Below are 24220 nucleotides of genomic sequence, written 5' to 3'. Positions count from 1 at the left end.
AAAAGTTCTTTGTTGATCATGAAATTTACAATACTGATTCACCGCCCCCCCTCTCAGTATTGTTTGTGCTATCTTCAATTGGTATCAGAGCCGGTACTCTCTATGAAGGCTTAAAAGCTTGAGGGTTGATTCTGTTGGACTTTGGAATATGAATGCTTTAGAAGGATTAGCAACGAATAGAGCTCCTCTTTTTGATGGATCTAACTATGTTTTTTGGTGTTAGAATGCGAGCTTACTTAATGTCACTTGGTTTTGATGTCTCGAATTCTATTTCAACTGGCTATACAACCCCTCAAAATCCTCCATCTACTGCTTATGAAAAGAAAGTTTTTGAAAGCAATGTAAAAGCTATGAATGCTATCTTGTGTGGACTGTCAGAATCTGAGTTCGTGAAAGTCATGCATTGTGACAGTGCTCAAGCTATGTGGGATAAACTGAAAAATGCCTATGAAGGAGATGAAAAAGTGAAAAAGGCCAAGCTCCAGACTCACAAAATGCAGTTCGAAAGTCTAAAAATGAAAGAAGATGAGAATGTTGCAACATATTTTTTAAGGGTTGATGAGGTGGTCAACTCTCTGAAAGGTTTAGGAGAATCAGTTGATGATAAAGTTGTCATACAGAAAATTTTAAGATCTCTACCATTAAGGTTTGATGCAAAGATTTTTGCAGTTGAGGAGATGGTTGATCTTGATCAAATGACCATAGACAAGCTTCATGGTATACTGGCTGCATATGAAATGAGGACAAATCTTAAACCTTCAAAAAGAGAGATGCCTTCAAAGCTTCAAAGAAAGGGAAACAAGTGGAGCAAGCCTCAAGTGATATTTCAGAGGATGATGTTGATTCAGAAGAAACATCTGCCATGAGAAAATCAAGGAAGAACAAGAAGAAGATGCCTTTCAAATGTTTTAACTGTGGAAAAGCTGGACATTTTGTAGCCAAAATTTAACAAAAAGAAGTATAGAAGTAAAGACAAGAAGACATGGAAATCTAAGAAGAGTTTTTATTCAAAAGAGGAGAGTGATTCATCTAACAAAGGTGATGATGAATCTTTGAGTGATGAGATCTTGTTCATGGCTATGGAAGAAATTCACACAGAAAATCTAGAAGATGAAAGTGATCTTGGAGAAGAAGATGGTGAAGTGGATTTGGAGCAAGAATTGATAAGTGCTCTCGATGAGATCAAATGTCTTAAGAAGAAAAATATGAGTTTGAAGGTGCTGCTCAAGGAAGAAACTGAAGAAAAAATGAAGATATCACAAGCTCTTGAAGATGCAGAGAATCAAATAAACAATTTGAAAATTCAGATTGTTGAGGCTAAGAAACTTGAAGAGGAATTGAGAAATCAAATTTAAGGTAAAGGGTGAAAGCTGTGAGAAACTTGAAGCAGAGATTGCTTCTCTTAGGAGGATAGAGAAATCATCTATGCTGTTGAACCAAGAAGAGATAAATCAGAAAGGTTCACTTTCGCTGGACAACTTGTTAGCTTCTCAAAAACAGTCCTTAAACAAGGGTGGAGTTGGCCTTGAAGAAGGTCAAAACTCAAAGGTAGAACAGCGGACTCTCAAATAGTGAGAGCTCAAGGAATTCATCATCAAAAGTAAAAAATAATGCTTTCAAGAGACCTCCTATCTCAAGGCAAGGACATATGAATAGGTTCAATAATCCTTTTTTCCATGGTTATTGTTTTTCTTGCAACTATTTTAGACACAAAGCCATCAATTGTAGAAGGTTTTCAAGAAATGATTTAGTTTTAGAAGTAGAAATTCTTTTATTCCTCCAAGGAACTACCATGTGGTATGCTATAAATGTAATAATCCTGGTCACATTGAAAAAGTTTGTAAAATTGAAAAGGCAGATTTCTCTGAGCAGAGCAAGAAGGATGAGACAGTGGAAAAGGCAAACAAAGTTGCTAAGGTTTGGGAGAAGGAGAAGAAAGTGTTAGTGGAATCTCTGATTGTGCAAACAGCTCCTTATGCACAAAATGAAAAAGACAAATGGTATATTGACAATGGTTGTTCTAGACACATGACTGGAAACAAGAGTAAGTTTCTTACTCTTAGAAGAACAAGTGGAGGCAAGGTAAGATTTGGTGGTGATTTTTCAGCAAAAATCAAAGGTACAGGTACACTTGTTTTGAATGATGGTGTGACAAAAATTGACAATGCTCTATATGTAGATGGTCTGAAGAAAAATTTATTAAGTGTGAACCAGTTGTCTGATCAAGGACATAGTTTGAGTTTTAATTCAGATTGTTGTGAAGTTATGAAGGATGGTAAACTTATTGCAAATGCAAGTAGGGCTGCTAACAATTTATACACCCTTGATGATATCAAAAAGGAGGAGTTTGGAGTGTTTCCACTCCATCATTGAGCTACCTGCTTGGACTCAGGGGGAGTTATTTTATTGTCACATTCTTTCAACCCCACTTCAGATATACAGTTTGGTTTCAGTTATGCAGGTTGGTTTTTGTCATTGATGTCAAGGGGAGAAGTAAGTTTGGGGAAGCAGTATCTCAGGGGGAGCAATTTTGTTTTGTTTCCTTTAGAAGGTGGTAGTTGCAGATGGAGTTGCCATCAATGACAAAGGGGGAGATTGTTAGACATTTTGTCATTGATGTCAATTGGTCTTTGTCAAGCCTATGTTATTCAAGCTAGAGGATTACTCATAGTAATATTCGGTTGAGTTTGAAGGGTTTTTCGAGCTGTTGTTTATTCATTAGATCTTCTCGAGCTGCTTGAGCTGCTTCTGCTACTTGTGCTGCTTGAGCTGCTTCTGCTGGTTGCCTGCCTGGTTGAGCTAGTTGTCTACTAGCTTGAGGTGCTTGGGTGTGTGGTTCAGCTGTGTGTATGTCTCCTTGAGCTGCCTATGTGTCTGCTTCAGCAGTGTGTGAGCCTGCTTGTCATTTTGTCAGCTTCCATGTCAGTCTTCTTGCCAAGTCAGATTCTTATATCAAGCTTTTAAGTTTCATTGGTTGGTCTTTTATTTTTTTCGGGCCATGGAATGTCAACGTGGTAGAGTTTTGGCTATCGAATATCATATGGGTGTGTTTGTTTTATATAGCCACGTTTCAATAAAGGACAAGCAAGTGGTGCCTATATTTGGAACATTAATTTCTACCTGGCAATGCATAAAAGTTATGAGGTGGCTGGAGTTTTCTTTTGGTAATATTTTTTTTTTGATATCTTCAATTTAAAATTTTCCTTGGTTGCCGTTTTTGGAGCTTGAATAAGAACAGAGTATTTGGATGTCATATTATGAAGATATACTTTTTCGGGAGCTGCTTAAGACTTTTTGTGCGTGTTCTGGTAGACGTGGCTGGCTGCAAAAATCATTTCCGTCTTTATTGTATTTTGCTGACGCCTTCACATAAGAATTTTCAGGGCTGTTACATTTCGTATTTCTTATTCTTGGCATCCAAAAATATTAAAATCGTTAAAAGAAGCAGATACGTTTTTTTAGTAGTCATTTATGATACGTTTGGGGTCTGAAAAGGCGTTTCTGGCAGCTATCATGGGAAAGGCGTTTCTGGCAGCTATCATGGTCTAAGTGTAGCATGGAGAATTAAATGAAGACGTTTTTTATTTTGTGGGATTAGCATCGTGTGGCAGGCAATTAAGAAGAATTGTATTATTTATGCGATGATACACAGGTCTTGTATATATATACGTATAGGTGGAGATAAGATTTGGCAGTTAAAAAAAACAGTGTGAATGCTAGTCGCCATGATCCTAAGATTTATATCAAATTTTCGGTGGCTGTGTGTGGAGTATTCTATGGCACGGGTTTAAAAAATAAAAGGAATTTCTTCTTACTGGGGGTTGATATTTTCTTTCTGAATGGGAAACGAATTGGTCATAATACCATTCGCCTGATTTTGTGTGGTGTGTACATGCTTGATAAAATTCGCAGAAGCTTTGAAATTCGGAGGCATTAAGAGATATTCAGACATTGCGCCTATGATACATATTGTCTGCGTAATAGTGAGAGTCTTGTGGAGTTGCAGATATCGGGAGTTGTTGTTTTGTGGTTGCGTCCAGTAAAAAGAGCAAGGTGCCTAAAGGAATATATCTGAAGTGTTGGTTGTTACTGGATATTTTATTTTTGAGATTGTTGATGCTGTCAATTAGCTTCAGAACCTTGTTGGTTTGAGTTGGTGCTCAGTTATGCAGTGGGGTTGGTGCCTCTATTGTTCTCAGTTGGTGCTGAAAAGAGAGTTGGTGCTCTCTCTATTTGTGTTCTCTTGTAATCTGGGTTGGTGCCCATCCTTTCAGAAATAAAAAGAAATCTTTATGTCGTGGTTTTTCACCCGAAAGGGTTTTCCAAAAGAAAATTTTGTTATGTTGTCTCTGTGCTTAGCTTGCATATCTACATCTTTGTTTCAGCTTGTTTCAAAAGTTCTTTGTTGATCGTGAAATTTACAGTACTGATTCACCCCCCCCCCCCCCCAAGTATTGTTTGTGCTATCTTCACGATCAAAGGGAAATCGTTTTTTGAGTTCTCTTGTTAAAAAAGAAAATCTTGAGGCCACCAAAAATGAGGGGCCTATTTGTAAACTACCAGATATCGATACAGCATTGATATCCCCAGCAATACAACTAATGTATGATTTCTGAAAAACATCCTTCTTGATTTGTCTAGCTATTCTATCATATTTATAGTCCTAAGTCTACCTCACTGCAATCTGACTCTTGGTTTTGGTATTATAGTTCTAATCCTTCCTCATTCTTTCCATTTTCTCCTTTGTGGATAGGATTGCTGTTGATTCTTTCTTACTTGATGTTAGCTACATTATGCAATCTGGAACATGGATCAACTGTCTATTTGTTTCCAAAATATTTATATTCTCTCAAAAAGTTTCTCTTAGTTTTGAGACTTGAACTCCTTAAACTATTGATGACAGAAGATTTCCTTTTAATTTTATCCTTTTTTAGACTGACTTCTACTCTGTACATACATAACAAACAGTCATGCTCGTAGTCTGGCTCTCGTATCAATTGAAAGAGCAAACATACACATACACACTTGAAAATATACATTGAGAGAAATATACTTTACAAAGTCATAACAATCAAATGCAAATTCTCAAATGGGCTCTGCCAACATGCGCATGTCTCATTTTATGATCTTGAGATTGAATCATTCTTTATTCATGAAACTTGCTTACACTACATAAAAGTGAGCAGTTAAAAACAAGAATAGAAATAGACTTTATAGATTATCAAGTTCCAAAAATGACCAAAGTTAGTCATTGGTACTATAAGGTACATGTTAGCATACCAATAGCAAGAAGATGTCTAAGAACTGTTGTCTCTTTCAAAGAACAAGGCAGCGTTGATATATAGCAAATTAAATAAAACTTTTACCCAAAAAAAGGCAAATTTTAAAGTCCCAAGAGCTAGGCACCTAGAAACTTAGTCAGAAAATGCTCAAATCAATAAAATGCCACCCAGAAGGTATAAAAGAACCACTAGTCACAAATATTGTAGTAGCTAAATACTATGTATGGCCAAAACCAGCAGATGGTCCCAATGGTGGAGAGCAGATAGGGACATTCAAAGTATCCTCGAAACCTGTTGGTTATCATGTCTTCTCAAACCATCTAAGTGTAAGATAGAGCAAAATAAAGGCAAAAGCATCTACATGACAGCAACGAACCTGTACTGTTGACTTTTACCTACATCATGACCATGTTATCCTTAGTCATATTCAAGATGCAGACCATGTCAGTTTGTTCCATAAATGCAATAGTTTATCTTCCAATGATTGGAAAATGAATTATAATGAAATGATATACTAGACAACCAACTTCGTATTCTGAAATAATAAAATAATGATGGCATCTTATAATAGTCAAAGATATTTGTAACCATAGATACAATACTCAGACTCATACTCTACACTAGACCTGACAAACACTTGGCAAATTGAAAATCCATGAACTATAGAGACTTTTTTGAGGAATAAAGGATTTTACCATGCACCCTTTCAATAAATCAACTTAAAATACATAATAAACTTATCAATTAGAAGCTACTTTGGTCACATACACAAGTATACATCAATCAAATGAGTAAAAAGTAAATTCAGGTTAAAGGACACAACATTTTTAAATATATAAACATTCTCAAGTGTTTTATGTGTACAAAACTGACAAATTAGGATACCATGGCATCAGAAACGAAAATCACAACATAGATCATAAACTATGGTAGAGAGGAGCATATATCACTCGCCTCCAGCATCATTAACTATATACGGAGCCCTATGCTCATATCTGAGACTTCCACAATACCACTACAACTATAGTAGTAGTATTACTCGAGATTGGGATTGACTTAGCAAACCGAAAGTACAATTGTAAATTAATTACTAAGGATTTGATTGGGAAAAACTCAGAGAAAAAATAAAATTGCTTTTTGCATCCAGTAAGGCCCAAAAGGATTTTAAAGTTTTGCTTTTCAAAACTAGAGCTGGGGTCTAGGGGCAGCCGCCTGCAATAGGGTCAAGAGGAAGTACCACTCGCAAGAATCTGGGGACAACACCCCTTGCAGGCTCCCTATTGCAATACAAGGTGACGTTGAAAGGCAAATCCCCCACCACCAAATCCAAATTTAAGGCCTTTGAAACAAAACAACCCTTCAGGACACATGCCATTTTTAAAAATTTTATTGCTTTTAATCAAGCTCCAAGAGTCTAAACTACAAAACGTCCAAAAAATGTGAGAGTTGAAGCCATAGGGTAATTAGGCCCTAACTTTGTTTGCTGGTTTTTGCTTCAATTGATTGTAGTTTAGCTTCAAATGCCTACTTATATTAGTTGAGATTTAGGACGAAGAACACAGGTAAGGTTCACCCCAAGCTATTTTGTTTAGATTTGACATGATCTTCCTTAGGTTTAATCCTATCTGCCCATGGAGCCTTATCCAATTATCTATGCCAATCTACAAGAATCTGATATGGTTCTCTTCAACATTTTGATCATTTGAACAAGTGAAATTATCTTAGCTCCATTAATATGGTTATTTTAATATCATGGACTAGACGAAGCCACTGAACAAGTGAAATTAGCTTAGCTCCATTAATATGGTTATTTTAATATCATGGACTAGACGAAGCCACTGAACAAGTGAAATTAGCTTAGCTCCATTAATATGGTTGTTTTGTATCATAAAATAGAAGAAGCCAAGTTACCCAAGCCTTTTTTTCTCTTTGTTTGTACTTGCAAAAGAAACAAATAGAAAATAGAAGTACTGTGGGTCCTTCTTTAAGGTTTCAGGTTTGTTTTTGTTTCTTGTTTTTTTTTGCTTTATTTTCAAACTTTCTGCCTCTATTCTAATGGCCAAGAGTCCAACCTCAAGATTTGGTGAGTCCAACCAGACTTGCCAGGAACCAGGTCCAAATCTCCAGGACTCATTTAGCCCAGCTCATATTGGGACTAACCGATTCTGGCAAGTCTTGTAATTGCGCTTCAAACTCTGCAACCTGGTTTTAGTAGGAGGTGGTCATAGAGGTCCCACATGACCCTAATGACCCTTTAATGAAATAAATTATTTAAATTATCTTATCAAAAGTTGTCCAAGATAAAACACCAGGCAATAAAAATTATGTTGTAATAAGTGGCAATCTCTTCAGCAGCAGAGAGGAATTGGATCACATATTTATTCATTTTGCGAAGTAAAATAAGTTGGGGCCACAGAAGGCAGAGGATCTAACTTTTCTGCATTCTTATCTTCTTTCTTTTACCTTGCAAACAAATGACTGGGACATGGATTCTGAAAATCCTAAATTGAACAGTTTTCTGGTTGCACTTGATGTCAAGGATAATGAACATCTCCTCATGCACCCAAAGATGGATCTATTAGAGTTGAATCTTCTTGTTCCAATGCTATTGAGGATGATTTTAGAGACATTTTAGCAGATTTACTGTTTTATCTTGTGTACTTCATTTTGGCATGGCATGCATAACCTCATCTATAAAGGCTAACCTTTGACAATAAGCGATAAAATTCCATGTGGAACATAATCAAGAAATGTTTTCTGTGCATTTATCATCTAACAACCTATTTATGTCTATTTGTTTAAATTTCTGTTTTTTAAAGTTTTTTTGATTAGATTTTTCCCGAAACATGGACCCATTTCTCTGGGTTTCAGAGCTCACATTTTCAAACTCATTTCTGCTCTGGACTAATGCTTGTTTCATTTAACTTTACTTGTATCATATCCTAAATTGTAACGACCTTCTGATTATTTACACACATGATAAGCAATCTGCATTCTATATATATAACTAGATGATTTTACGGTTTTCCGATAAAAGCAATAATTGCAAACAAACTCTCAATAAAGTGCAAATAATGGCAACTTGCCTCCTAGCCCAAGTTTTTTGTCAAAAAAATCATAATATAAACAAAAAAGTGTGCCTGCCAAGTTTTCCAGCAAGAAACCGTGAGTTGATTTTATCATATTTCAATTGCCAAAAAACTCAGAACTGTCAAAAACAGATGAATCACAATTTTGACCTTTTTTGTATGTTTTCAGAAGTTCTAACGTAGCTATAGTTTTTTTTTGCAATTCTTGTCAGCTGCACGATATTATTTTTCCCAAAAACCCTAACCCTAAACTATTTTTTTCCAATTAAACCACAATTTTTTGAAATAGTTTTTATCTGTCAGTCGGCTAATTTATTCCCATGAACAATGTTTTCTGCTGCTATAGTTTTGCAGTTTACCAAATAACTCTCAAGTATCTATAATAAAAAAGTACAACACTCATACAAATTAGCAACTTTCTTAATATAAAATAAATGTTATGCTTTTAAGTTCTAGCATTAAACAATGAGAATGGACTCTAAGTCTTTAAGATTTCAGATTCACCAACATCAACATCTATTCAAGTACATTAATATCTGAAATTAGATTGAAAATTGATATAAAAATAAATTTAGGTCAAGCTAAATCATACTCAGACTGATTCTTTGTCAGAGCATAAGTTGAACCAATATGCGGATATCTTTTCGACAAAGATGCCTTCATTTCTTCATCAAAGCAGCCCTCTCCTTCAGGATTACAGTGTGACACTGGAGTGTCAAAAGGCAAACTGCAGATAGGACTTACAGTCTCTGCAACGTCAATGTAAGATTTGTGGTTCAATGCACTAAAAACAACAGTTGCAGGAACAATTTCTTTCTCAATCCCCACTCTTCTAAGTCTGCTTCCTGGACTCGGATGACTTGGTTCTACACCATTTTGACATGCATCTGTTTCTGAAAGCCCAGAGCATGTGAAGTTGTGTTAGAGAATAAAATAATTTAATATTATCTTCCAACTAAATTAACAGTTAAAATATAGCCTCACCCGTAACAATTTCCTGCTCCAGAGTCACTCTTGCCACTATCTTTTGGAGAACCGTGGTGTCTGGAAAGTTCATGAAATTGTGTTTCAAAAGCTCAAATCTCTCTGCAGAAGTCATCTCCTGAAACCCAAAGCTTTTGAGCCATGTCTGCTTTAGCTCAGGAACAGCTGGTAAAATCAGTCTTTCCACTCCTAATGAAAGAAGGAGCTGATTTCATGAACAAGACATTAGATCATGTCCACAAAAAATAGATAAATAACATAATTTTTTGAATTTTTTGTATGCAAACAATCAGACAACAGAAAATTAAACACTTAAGCTCAAAGTTCCATACCTTCTCAAGTTCTTTAACAAGAAGACGACACATTCCTTGATACCGGTATTTGATACGAGTACCAATAAGTGGCATTTCTGCAACTCTTTGTCCATATATCCTACCAATTTACCAAACCCTTTCAGCCTAAATGCATGTCAATGTAAGGAATCAAAAAATAAAAATAACCAGTCACTTTCAAAGACAAACTGGGAAACATAAAATAACCCACAGGCAACTTCCATCTCTTACCTCACAGTGGCAACAGAAACAAAATCATCTTCCATTTGCAAGATCATTGTATAGAAACCACGAAAATTCAACCAATTTCCATCACATCTGAGCACAGCAAACATATAGAATTTACTTTTTACCTTTAAAATAAATTCTGATGCCACACTAGATATAATAGATCTCAAAGCAAGAAATTTTTAGCCGTAAGGCCACACTAGCAATCCAGGCAACATATGCAGTCAAACCCTTTAGAAATAAAACTTAAACTTGCAAGGGACGTGACACCTACATATAAAATGAGCAACACACACTGTCGGTATATATAATCCAAAATTGAACAATGTTACTCTCTAAAAATTAAAGTACAAATCACATTCACTACTAGAGTGACAAGGATAAACTAGTGTAGTGAAAACCACACTGCTGCACAACTGTATGAGTGCAGTATCCATCCTAAAGGACAAAATTTATGCCATGGACAAATATAAAGAAGGTTAGATGTCACGACATTAATTGAATCCAGAGGAAACAATTTTTGCAAGACTATTTGAAAGGTGAAGACAATATCAGAAAGTACAGTTGTCTTTGAGCTATGCAACTTCTTTTCCATTGAGCATAATGTAATTATACACTAGATAATTATTAAATGTTTTGAAAGCCAGTCCCATTCCTGGTTCAAATTATTTGCTAAACACACAATGCCACACAATACTAGTTAATGTGAATCTAACATCATATTATGCCGACCAAATTGACCATCATGATTATTGCAACATCACACAAAATGATCAGTGATCTCATGGGAGATTCAATAATCCTCAAAGAACATAAATATATTCATTGTCATTATCAAATTTTTAAGTAGATCTTAGATTTGCTATTGTTAGGAGTCTATTTGCAGGGCCCAATTATTTGCATCCCTTGTGGAGTTATCTGTATCTATTTTCTATTATCTCAGACTCACATGCTTATTGTACACTAATTTACAGTGGGGAGAACTATACCTTCATATCAATCTGGTAATTGTAATGGGATGGTTTATACCATAGATGCACTACTCGTCGAAAACTCGACGAGTTTTTGGCTCAGGCAAGTAATTTCGCCATTGAGTCGCAACAAAAACTCGCCGAGTTTTTGGCGAGTTTTTCACAAAAACTAGGTGAGCATAAAAAATAGAGGCCCAAACACATCAAAAAATCATCTAAATTTAATTTTTTCAAGTCATTTTCACTCTCTTCATCAGAATATGTGACTTATACCTTAAGTTATTTTTCATGTATATATTGGCAGGATGTTTGAGAGTGGTTTCAGATCTCTAGGAGTTATAATGCAAATTCTAGGTTTTAGAAGATCTTCTATATTTTCAGACTTCGTCAAATTTCAGTAATCAGTAGGCTACTATCAGCATTCTCTAGCTCTCTCTATCCCACTCACTTCATCTACCCCAAATTCTAGACCCATCTATCTCCCTATCACTCTTACTCTATCCCCTCACTCTAAGACTCTCTCCTCTCTCCCCCAAGATCTAGACCTATCTCTCTACCCCTCTCTCTCTCACCCTCAAACTCCCGCGAGGGGTGCGACCCTCAACCTCATTTAGGCGAGAGGTGGAGGAGCCACATCGGACTACTAGGACTAGACCCTCTAGTTCTATCTCTCACCTAGTTTTCACTAGAGCTGGGAAGAGGAAGATGTGAAATGTTTTGATGTAGTATTTACTTTTAGTTTTACAAAAACAATTTGCTATTTCATTTTGTTTCAGTCTATCAGGCATCAGCATTCCACAAGAGGATGCCATTTTGTACCCAATTTGCATTTAAATCAATCAAATATATCTAGACTCAGCTTGTTTCTCTTGTGTACTCATTTATTGACTCATTGGATGCATCTCCTCACTGAATTTTGCAAAAAAAATGCATTTCTAATTAAATTTAAGCAAAAGTTTAAGTTGCCGAGTTTTTGCCCAGTTTTTTTTTTCAGGCCTTTGCGAGTTTTTGTTTTTGGCGAGTAGTTCCGCTATAGTTTATACTATTGTTTATCTGAGATCTTGATATTTGTTGATGTTACACTTGATTATGACTGAAAATACTGAATTGAGTGGAGTATCCTGTCTAGATTGTGCTTGAATATGAAAGTGATGCATTGATATTTGTGCTTCAGCTATTTATACCATGGTTGGTGAAATGAGTGTACAAGACACAAGTGGAGTTGAGCAAGAAAATGGGAGGCAATTCTAACATAGTTCACCAATTCACTGAGCACTCACACAATTTTTCTACCAGTGAGTTTTTGCAAGTTTAACACACTAAATCGAAGTGCCAATTTTTTTTTAAAACTTGGCAAGTCTGACAATTTAGCTCGCTGCACCAAAAACACAGAAGAACCTTGGTAAACACACTTTTATTTTCCATTAAAATCCCTATTCAGCAATGTTGAACACTCCAAAACATCATTTTTGACTTTAGAAGCATTATTTTCTGCCTTGAAAAATGATGAAAATAATCTGCACCATGAAAACTTGTGTGGTTTTGAAGCCAATAAACAAAAACAATTCTTATGGGGGCACTGCTCCAAAACCCCATTAAGGGCACTGCCCCCAGATCCTCATGATGGACACTGCCTCAACCCCCCGCCAACTTCATTTGACACATTTTGTAGCTGTATTTTGCATTAAAAAAGAAATCATAGAATTATGTTTTTTCCAAAACTTTAATTAGTTTTTAAATTATCTTGTTTTGCCGAGTTTTCATCAGGCCAGAAAATTTTGGCTTGCTAACTACTGTCTGCATCTGCGTCTAAACCAAAAGAAAATATATTAATATTCACAAATGATCAAAAATAGTAGGTATAATAGGAAAAGTGTAGGATGAAAAAAAAGCAGCTCTAAACAACAACAAAAATGAGAGCTAACCACAAGAAGGGACAAACCTCCCAACAAGTACAATATAAATGAAGGGATAATACCCCACAATGTAATAGACAAAAGAAAACCATCCAAGTAAGCAAACGATATCCTTGAGTATCCATCCAAGTAACAATTACAGTGCAAAGTAACCATCCAAGTAAGCAACCAATATCCTCGAGTGTCAATGTCTGAAGAAACATTAGAGGAGCCAACAATTACAATGCAAAGGCAGAGAATGCTCTTCAGAGAGAGACTAGAGCTAAGAGGCTATGTTGGACAATCCTAGAAGGTAATAATGTCGCATTGAACCCACACCCCCCTAAAACATTCAAGGTCGAAGAACTACATGTAGTGGGAAAAAAACTCATAATGAGAACCTTCTACTAAGATATGCATTGTGTAATTAAGGTGCAAGAAAACCCCTACTGCCCAATCGATATAGAGCCACAACCACCACAGTGAGGATCAGGATGTCAGAGAGCTCCAAGCATACCAAAATGCAAGGAATAGTGATGCCTCACCAATATTTTCTCATATGCGTGTGCATTAGAAGTCTCCAAAAAGTGCTTAACCCTCCAACAACTTTGGCAAGCTAAAAGATATAAGTAAATAAGGTGGAAAGTTTGGGATCGCCACAAAGAGACATATGCCTCAACCAAGATATCTTACAAAGAAAAAGGGCCAAGCACCTCTAATCAAGGTAGCAGAAGAAAGTGAAAAGAATCCAATAGAATCTCTTTATATAGTATAAACAATAGTTCCTCCCATAGATTTCATTGTAGGCTAGGCACCAAAAAATAAAATGATCCTTAGATTCCAACTAGTGAAGAGTACAAGGGCAGCATAGTCTTTCACTGTACAAAGTATGGTGGTCCTTCTCAACATGAAGTTAATGGAAACACGCCTGCAACTAGCCAAGGGGAATCCTCAAACTATGAGACCAATGATGCTAGAGATAGCTGGGTTGAACAATGACCCCATAAACAACCAACAAGAAAGGCTGAGCATAAAGAGTGAGTTTCAGATTGAGAGATATCAAAGGGGAGGTCCAAGTGACCTAGATGCACTGACGATAAGTATTTTCTGTAAGGCCCACTAGCATATGCTTGGATCCTTTTTATCGATTTTTGTGATGAAGCCTTGCTTTGCCATCAAGGTGTTCTCATTGTGTTCCTTGGGTACTTATGCTATGACTTTATGTGTTGTATCACTTTAAGTGATGTTTTGGATTACCATTGATGTACGTTATCAATGAGGTTTTATATTGGCATCTGTTGTCTATGTATCATGGAATCCATATGTCATGATATCATATGCTTGGAATCACATATGTGAATTTATATATATTGAACTATTTCAATGTTTCAACATCACTGTTTTCACTACACCTGTTATATGTGATTTGACTATGATTATCTATTTCAGCATTATGTTTTTTATCAGTATCATTTTCTGCACTTGTGATTCTAGATCATGCAAATTTAGGATGATTTTTAGTTGAAGCAATACTGATATCATTTTCAACTATATTATATCACGTTGAGAGTTTATGATGTGCTTCAGCTATATTAAGTGATGTTTTGGATTACTATTGATGTACATTATCAATGAGGTTTTATATTAGAAATGAAGATAAAACTACGTACCTTGTATTTACTCATGTATGTTTGCTTTGATAACAAGTACATGTTGATAAGCTATGAAAATAAAGTTTGTCATCTTTAATTTCAAGAAAATGTTATGTGCTCAAAAATGAATGATCGGATAAGTGTATAATGATCCTTCTTTCTCTAGTTGTATATAAAAACTTATACTGTTCACATATGTATAGCAGTGTAGGCACACATACACGTACCATTACAAGTAGTCTCATTATCTTATTTTACTATACCTCCAATTAACTTTGGAGGCCGATTTATTTGATAAGTAAAGCTCACTTATAACGTATGCTCATAAGCATTCAAAGAAAATATTATAATTGTAACCAAACATTATGTATCATAGAAAACAACCAAGATATTAATATGCTATCAAACCTCTCAAATATATGAGGTCAATGAATTCAAATTCAAATCATAATAAGAATGTAACTTCCAGCCAAGTGGCCAAACGCATAGATATAAAAATAGCAATCAACGGCTGCTATAACAGCCATTTTTGGGCATGTACCTGGCAAGAAATGCCTCCCATTGATGCCACCTTTAATCTGGGCACAGAAGAATACTCTATTCTTGGGTCGATTTGCTATTCATATGAATATGCATTCTTTAAAAGACCAAAAACACATCTTTTTCTGTGTGGCTATTTTCTCTTTAAACTTCTGAAAAGTTTGCAATTTCATAAGGTGGAAATTCACAGTCACAGCTAGGCGTTGGAGCTTTTCCATATCAGATTTGCATTGGCGATTTCATTTTCAAAGTAACATTGCAGTTAAGGTTGTTTTGCAGCTAAGCTAGGCACTGGCATTCATACTCGGAGCATCATACTGCAAATTTTAATTGCATGCTAGGGCATTAGATTCTCTTCATTTCGGCCAGAGTTTGGAGAGGTGTTCTTGCAGCATTAGAGGGATTTTGTAGCAGATTTGAGACAACCAATCACAGGGTTGAGTGCTTGACAATAAGGGGCGATGCCCCTTGACCCCGCAAGGGGCGATGCCTGGGACTCGGCCGGCGGCAGGGCCAAAAAAAATGCATTTTTTAAAGTTTTTTTAAAATGAATAATCTCGTATGGCTCCCACAAACTCTCAGCAGAAGGTAAATCAGTGCAGCTGTCTTAGGAGGAGTTAGTCACAACAACACCAATCCAATTGTATTCCCTAACTTCTCAAATCAACCCTTTGAAAGTCTGCAACTCCTTCAAATAGTAACAAACAGCTAATAAATAGTCAGATTTTACCTTGAAGCCCACTCAAATTCCCAGACTGTGTCTTCTAACAGCATGGGAATTGCTAGCCAAGAGGGATTTCATCCTCCAAGCCCTTGAAGATGAATTCTCCAAACAATTTCATAAAATATCATATCAACCAAGTATGCCTATACGTCCCAGCTGAAGGCTATTAAATATCCTCTCTTGGAGGTCGGTTTCTCAGCATAAGCAATGTGGGATTAAACATTAACAATATTTTATTATTTTTTCCTCAAGTGATTTGAGGCCCATGTATTCTCATGAAGCATCCAGCCTAGGTAAGTCCACTTTTCAAAACAACTTAAAATAATAAAGTAACTTTATAATAAACATGTACTTTTGATTTAATAGTCACTTTATAAATATAGCATCAACTTCAAGCATTAAAATAAAATATCAATCGAGCTCGGAAAACTCTGTGCAATAGCTCATTGGAAAGATCTCGGTGAATCGCTCCAAGTCCAAAACTGAAAATATGAAATCACCGCCCATAGCTGACTTACTATAAATAGCAAGTCCTACAGAAACCCCATCAAATGAACTCGGTTTGGCCTCAAAATGAAATTGCCTAGGCCAAAATCCACCTAGATCCCTTCTGTGTCATGGTTAGCCCTCAAGACCCAAGCAAAAAGGGCTAACAACATATCATAACATGACCGGCTAAAATGGGGACATTACACGAAATGAAGCTATGCATCCCCTTGATACACCTTTCCAAATTGGGCCCTTGAATTTAAATTCCCCTCCAAGTATTTTAAAATACTTTTTTGAAGTATTTAAAAAGACTTTACTTTTTTGAAGTATTTAAAAAGACTTTGTATCTTAGTACTAGTCTTTAAAACACCTAGTATTTTAATTATAATAATATTATTAAGTTACCCCCAAAATTAAAAATTACCAGGTCCAACTTGAAATAATATTATTGATTAGGAAGACATACCAATGAGCCAAGGTGGAAGAAACTCCATAGTCTTAATCTACTCCCATCTTTGTTGTTTATTTGCATAGTGTGTGATTCCAAATGAGTTGAGAAAACCATGCATAAATATGTATTTGTATGTGGCCAAACTTGAGGTTGATGAATGCTTTTGCTATCCATGTGCTTATCTCCTAACAAGGTGGGGTGAACCTATTGATTGACACAAGCTGAATTGTAAACTTGCCACAATTGGTTCATGGAATAGAGCCATGCAGATTCATTCAAGAGCTTGGTGTCAATTTGCGCAAACATATACTTTGGGAGTGACTGTCCCTTGTGAACTTAGGAATGAACTTAAAACATATTGATAAATGTGCTCTATGGATCTATGTTACATTTTATTTGAGTAGTTGGGAACATAGTGATTTCAATGGTTTTATGTATCCATTTCCAAATTTTTATTATCAAAAGATATAAAAAGATTGCATATTTAGCCTCTTTCATTGTTGGTGTTGAAATGAAAATAGTTATGTGTGGGCTTGAACACGTAGGTGTGAATTGTTTTCATATTTTTTAGTAGAATTGATTTCCTTTCCTAGCTTTCATGTCGGCAAACATTTTCCCTTCTTGCCATATGAAATTTTGTAAATTTTTAGATTTTGCAGACTTGCAGTTTTTGTGACAATCTATTTGCTAGTTCCACCAATAGGAATTTGTCAAAGCAAACACTTCATATTGGAGCAAACACTAATAGAGAGAGTTTATGTTGAATGTTTGCAAAAACTTAGAAAATGAAACATGTTCCCTAGGATCCATTGTATTTGATTTTATATTGTAGAATGCTTAAAATATAGTGCCAATGTTCTTTTATCACGTTTTTACTCTTTTGTAAGAAACTATGTGTTATAGCATGCTAGAGTTGCCTAGTTCTATTTGATATTCATGTATTGAAATTGGTGAAGAAATATAAGATATTATTCTCTTTCATTTAAAGCTATGGTTGTGGAACTTAAGTGACTTAAATGACACTTAATTCGTGTACTTCTTCATTTATGTTAAAAGTAACTGGTAAATGAAGAATCTTTTCCTTATTGCTTTAATGCTGTATTGTGTGAGGTGATAGGTGCAAGTACCTAGTAACTTAATTTAGGATGAAATCATATCTCTCATTTTTTGTCTTTGGGTTTAACTGGACACATGTTGCCATTCTTTCTTGTAGCATTATGGCAGGTTGTCACTTGAATTAAGTCTTCTACTAGAACTTGGGTATATTTGAAGTGTGTTGCATGGGTATGTGCACTACCTTTAGTGGAATGAGGTGATGACACCACTCTACTTGTGAATAGTATTGTCAGGAATGATCATGATATTGATGCATGTGCATGCATTTATATACTATTGTTTTACAACTCTTAAAGAGTAGTCTATTGGCCTTGTTTACATAAGTTGTCCCAAGTAATTTTTGGACATTACAAGATACATAGCAAGGTCCTTGTAATATAAAAGAGACTCCTTAAGAATGTTAATATATTCTTGAGTTTTTACATGTTCATATTTCTCATGCAATCATATATGATCACTCAATATGCATGTCCTACAAGCTGACCATTTCAATGTTCATGTAGACTGTTATTTTAAACCCTAGGTATGTTAACCAGATCTATCTAATTGATTAAGCCCTAGGTTGTATTCAGATTTGCAGTATTTTAGTGAACCAACATAGATTAAATTGTGCTCTAGATTGTAATCAGATTTGCAGTATTTAGTAAGCCAACATAAATCAGAAATAGAGCAGAAGACAAACGAGCATACCCTGGGAAAACCTCCAAGGAGGAAAAACCCAGCATGAAAGACCCACAGGTCAGATTATATATTCTCCTCTAAAATATAAGTACCATACTTATCTCGAATCTGATCTTCACATATCAGATCTGTCCTTGTACACTTCAATGACTTGCATAAAATCTACTATGTCCCTTTGGACAATTTCGCACCAAGCAGAATAAGTTCGCCCTCTTCCTTAAGTTCGCACAACAGAGCTAAATCACCTTTTGATATGATTTTCGCTTGGTTGAAATGACTTGCAAGTTGTCATTTATTTATATGCATCTTTATTCTTTTGTAGGTCGGCCTCCTTGTAAGTCGGCCTCCTTATTAATTTCGGCACCAATGTTATTTTGGGGTGAATTTAGCGTGGCGTGATGAATAAGGATGGGGTCACGTTATTTAGGGTAGGACCCGGTCCTAAAAGGGGTTTGGATGTTGCCTTAAGGCAATCCAAACCCCTATATCCCTAGTTACAAACAACACTCCCTCTTAACTAGGGAGGAGGAGAATACATAATCTAAACCTTTTAAGTTCCATCTAGCACACAAGCATAGAATGGATCTAGCACACAAGCATAGAATTACATCTTCCACCTAGCACACAAGCATAGGATGGTTCTAGCACACAAGCATAGAAAGTGTAATACACCAGTGGGTCTTTACATTATTACAATTATCCATCTAGCACACAAGCATAGATTGGATGTAATTCATTCTTGCACACAAGCAAAGAATGATTCAAAGTGCTACCAATAGTCACTGAGATTGAAGCTCCCTCTCAATCAGGGTTCCGTTTTCCATGACACCAAGTCTATCTCTGAAGTACTCAAACTTCACTCTGGATAAGGGTTTGGTGAGGATGTCAGCAATCTGTTCATCTGTGCAAATGTACTTTAGATGAATGGCACCTCTGTGCACCATATCCCGAATGTAATGATAGTGTGTTTCCACATGTTTGAACCGATCATGAAATACAGGATTTACTAACATCTTTATACAGCTTTGATTATCACAATGAATGGTGGTAGGATCATTGACTTGACCAAATAATCCAACAAGGAGCTTACGAAGCCACACTACTTCTCTGGATGCAACAGATGCGGCAATGTACTCAGCTTCTGCAGTGCTTAATGCTACTGAAGATTGCTTTCTACATGCCCAAGAGATCACTGCGGAGCCCAAGTTGAAGCATATGCCTGAAGTGCTTTTCCTGTCCTTGACACTTCCTTCCCAATCTGAATCTGAGTAGCCTTTCAAGAGGATTGGGGTATTAAGTGAATACTTCAGCCCATAACCAATCGTGCCGCATAGGTATCTTAGAATGTGCTTGGCAGCAACCACGTGAACATGTTTAGGAGAGCTCATGAACTGACTGAGAGCATTCACAACATAACAGATATCTGGCCTAGTATTGACTAGGTACATCAGGGAGCCAATCAACTGCCTGTACTCAGAGGGATCTGCAAAATCCGAGTTAGCTGTAGAAACACTTAACTTCTTTAAGTTAGATTCCATAGGAGTACGCATAGGTTTACAATCTATCATTCTAAATCTTTTCAAAATATCAATAGTGTATTTTCCCTGACTTAGAAAGATTTCATTAGCTCTTTGCCATACTTCTAACCCTAGGAAGTAGTGCATTAGACCTAAATCCTTCATTTCAAATTCTGAAGCTAATTCCTTTTTACATCTTATGATTAATTTATTTTCACCCATGAGAAATAAATCATCTACATACAAAACTAAAATAAGCATCTCATCATTATAAACTTTCAAGTAAATGTTAGCATCAGCATCATTCTTGGAAAACCCTAAACTTAGTAAGTACTTATCAATTCTTTCATACCAAGCGCGAGGAGCCTGTTTGAGCCCATATAAGGCTTTCTTCAACCTGCAAACATGAGAATCTCTTTTATGGATTACATAGCCTTCTGGTTGCTCGATATAGACTTCCTCCTCAATGACACCATTAAGGAAGGCTGTCTTAACGTCCATTTGATGCAACTCCCAACCTTTGGCTGCAGCAATAGCTATTATAGACCTAATAGAGGTATATCTAGCAACAAGGGCAAAGGTTTCTTCATAATCTATTCCTTCCTTTTAAGAAAAACCACGTGCTACAAACCTAGCTTTATATTTTTCAATACTACCATCAGCATTATGTTTAATTTTAAACAACCATTTAGAGGAAACGATAGACTTACCTTTGGGTCTGGGTACAATGTCCCAGACATCATTCTTGATGATAGACCCATACTCTTCATCCATGGCCAATTTCCAAGCATGATGGGACATAGCTTCTCCGATATTGTGGGGTTCAGACTCAATTATATTGCACATCACAAAAATGTAGTTGGCGTGATTTTGGAAACTCTTGCTATTTCTGAAGGTTCCTCTGGGAGCAGCAAACCCTTCAGCATCTTGAATCGTATTTCTAACCCAGAGTGGTCTCTTCTTGCAGACCACAATATCCTGAGGTATATCGGTAGATTGCTTGGGTTCTGATGAGTCATTCTAAACTTCCTGATCTCGGAGATCAATAGACTCCTCCTGTAACTCAGGGTTAGCATCAACAATTGAATCTTGTTTTTCCATCACCATATCATCATTGTTGATTAATGAACCTTTAGATCTTTTGAAAGCAATATCTTCTTCAAAAGTTACATCTCTACTTACCTCAACATACCTTTGTCCTGAAATGTAGATCCTGAAGGCTTTGGAAGATTCGATGTATCCTACTAGGATGCCTTTCTTTCTAGATGGATCCAGCTTGGTTCGTTTTTCTTTAGGCACATGAACATACACAGGGCTTCCGAATATCCTTAGGTGACTGATGTCTAGTTTGATTCCTGAAAAGGCTTCTTCAGGTGTCACCTCCTTTAGGACTCGATGAGGACATCTATTCTGAATATAAACTGCGGTTTTGGATGCTTCTACCCATAGAAAAGGTTGCAAGTCCTGATCATGTATCATGGCTCTTGCAGCTTCAACAATGGTCCTGTTCTTTCTTTCACCAACTCCATTTTGCTGAGGGTTGTAGGGAACACAGAACTCCCTCTTAATTCCTACTTTAACACAGAAGTCATAGAAGCTACCTGAGGTGTATTCACCTCCATTGTCAGACCTTAAACATTTAATTCGATTTCCTGTAGTATTTTCAACTAAGGCTTTGAATTCTTTAAATCTGTTTAGGACTTCTTCAGACTCTTTAGTTTTAAGAAAATAGATCCATGTTTTCCTAGAGAAATCATCTATGAAGATAACATAATATAGGAAACCGCTAGGAGATGCTACTAACATAGGACCACATAAATCTGAATGAATAAGCTCTAACCTTTCTTTAGCCCTACTATCGCTTTTATGAAAGGGATTCTTTACATTCTTACCCATTGCACAACCTTTACAAGCATCATCATGAGATAAATTGAGTTGAGGCATACCTTTAACCATTTTACCGAGAGTGGGAAGAGCTTGAAAGTGAAGATGACCCAATCTTCTATGCCATAGCTCGCATGATTCAGGAGTCTCATGAATGAGAGCTTGAATTGGATTAGCTGCAAGCTTATATAAACTATCACATCTATTTCCAATAATACGAGCAGATTTGAAGTTAGATTTCTTAGACCAAGCTAGTACTTTCCCTTCAGAAAATGCTATTTGCAAACCCTTATCTTCTAAAGCCGAAATGGAAATAAGATTTCTTTTAATACTAGGTACAAACAGAATATCACAGAGTTGTAAGGAAATACCAGAATCTAGTTTTAAAGAGGTAGAGCCAGAACCTTTTACCGAGTATCGAGCATCATCACCGATTACTACATGAAGATTGGTGTCTTTTTCAATCAGATCTGAGAGATGCTCACGAAATCTTGAGATGTGCCTGGAGGCACCACTGTCAAGTATCCACGTATTGCTGTTCGTAGGAACATTGCTAGAAAGAGCAGAGATAAGAAGGTAGTCTTCACTTTGTTCGACAACTTCATTTAAGTTAGCTTCCCTTTCCTTTGGGTCATTCTGACAATCTCTGGCATAGTGACCATACTTGTCACATCTGAAGCAACGAATGTGAGAGGAATCTCTTGACTTTTTCCTTGGATCATAGGAGGAGGATCTAAAATCTTTGCTTCTCTTTTCTTTCTTCCAATGACCATCTTTCCTAGATTTAGATAAGAGAACATGATTATCTTTGAGAGAGTTCTTGAATTTTCCTCTTACCTCAATTCGAGATTCCTCTTCGATGCAATCAGATTGAAGATGCTCAAAGTTGGGACGATCGGCTCTTCCACCAATGCTACAAATGAATGGTTCCCATTCATCTGGTAGACCATTTAATGCAATCATAACAAGGTCTTTATCTGAGATTTGGCAATCAAGAGTGCTTAGCTTGTCCTTTAGTTCATTGATCTTCATGAAGTAGGCTATGATTGAGTCTTCTTTCATTTTCATGTGAAGAAGTTGCTGTCTTAGGGCAAGAGCCCTGCTAATTGTTGACTTCATAGATCCCTTCCAAGTGTTTGATCATTTCTCTGGCAGATGTAAACTTTGATATGACAGTGACAAGATGGTTCTTGACTGACTCAATTATGATCCTTCTAGCCTTGAGGGAATCTTTCTTGAACAGTTTCAGTTCTTCAGCATCTTCTGGAGACAGCCTTTCTTCTTCTACAAATTTCAGTAGGTCATTTTCTTCAAGGATCAACAAAATACGAACTTTCCAAGCAGCAAAATCAATGGCTCCCTCAAGCCTATCTTCAGCCTTCAAACCTGACATCTTTAATCTGAACACAAACAACAGCTATATGCAACAATCGATCTCCTAAATCAGAAGTTAGTGACACCTAGAGCTTTGATACCATGTTATTTTAAACCCTAGGTATGTTAACCAGATTTATCTAATTGATTAAGCCCTAGGTTGTATTCAAATTTGTAGTATTTTAGTGAACCAACATAGATTAAATTGTGCTCTAGATTGTAATCAGATTTGCAATATTTAGTAAGCCAACATAAATCAGAAATAGAGCAGAAGACAAACGAGCATACCCTGGGAAAACCTCCAAGGAGGAAAAACCCAGCATGAAAGACCCACAGGTCAGATTATATATTCTCCTCTAAAATATAAGTACAATACTTATCTCAAATCTGATCTTCACATATCAGATCTGTCCTTGTATGCTTCAATGACTTGCATAAAATCTTCTATGTCCCTTTGGACAATTTCGCACCAAGCAGAATAAGTTCGCCCTCTTCCTTAAGTTCGCACAGCAGAGCTAAATCACCTTTTGATATGATTTTCGCTTGGTTGAAATGACTTGCAAGTTGTCATTTATTTATATGCATCTTTATTCTTTTGTAGGTCGGCCTCCTTGTAAGTCGGCCTCCTTATTAATTTTGGCGCCAATGTTATTTTGGGGTGAATTTAGCGTGGCGTGATGAATAAGGATGGGGTCACGTTATTTAGGGTAGGACCCGGTCCTAAAAGGAGTTCGGATGTTGCCTTAAGGCAATCCGAACCCCTATATCCCTAGTTACAAACAACATAGACTTCAACAATAAATGTTTGTTTTATATCTATGAAAGACAAGAAAAAGAATTATTTAATCTCAACCAAAATAGGCAACTATCCAATATGAAAAGCTCCATCAAGTTTATATATTTACAATTTAGCTTTCAAATAAAATTCATAACCGAATGAGGAGAGAAACCAGGACATCTATGTTTACTTTGTGAACTGAATTTTGCCCTATGCATGCAGAATATAAAATG

General features: G+C 36.3%; 1 protein-coding gene across 7 annotated transcripts in view; it reads right to left on the bottom strand.

Annotated features, from left to right (window-relative positions):
• LOC131061996 (uncharacterized) overlaps nt 1–24220 on the bottom strand; it is a 75585-nt gene that overhangs the window by 39219 nt on the left and 12146 nt on the right. For all 7 annotated transcript variants that reach the window (XM_057995833.2, XM_057995831.2, XM_057995832.2 and 4 more), the window contains exons 6-9: nt 9919–10005; nt 9688–9787; nt 9356–9560; nt 8964–9264 (exon numbers count right to left, since the gene is read on the bottom strand). In XM_057995833.2, the coding sequence (XP_057851816.1) occupies nt 8964–9264; nt 9356–9560; nt 9688–9787; nt 9919–10005 (693 nt within the window). The remainder of the gene's footprint in view (nt 1–8963; nt 9265–9355; nt 9561–9687; nt 9788–9918; nt 10006–24220) is intronic.

Source organism: Cryptomeria japonica, chromosome 2, assembly GCF_030272615.1.
Source record: "Cryptomeria japonica chromosome 2, Sugi_1.0, whole genome shotgun sequence".
NCBI classification, from domain to species: Eukaryota; Viridiplantae; Streptophyta; class Pinopsida; order Cupressales; family Cupressaceae; genus Cryptomeria; species Cryptomeria japonica.
Note: the sequence above shows the minus strand (reverse complement) of the source record. Positions and strands in the feature narration are given on the sequence as shown.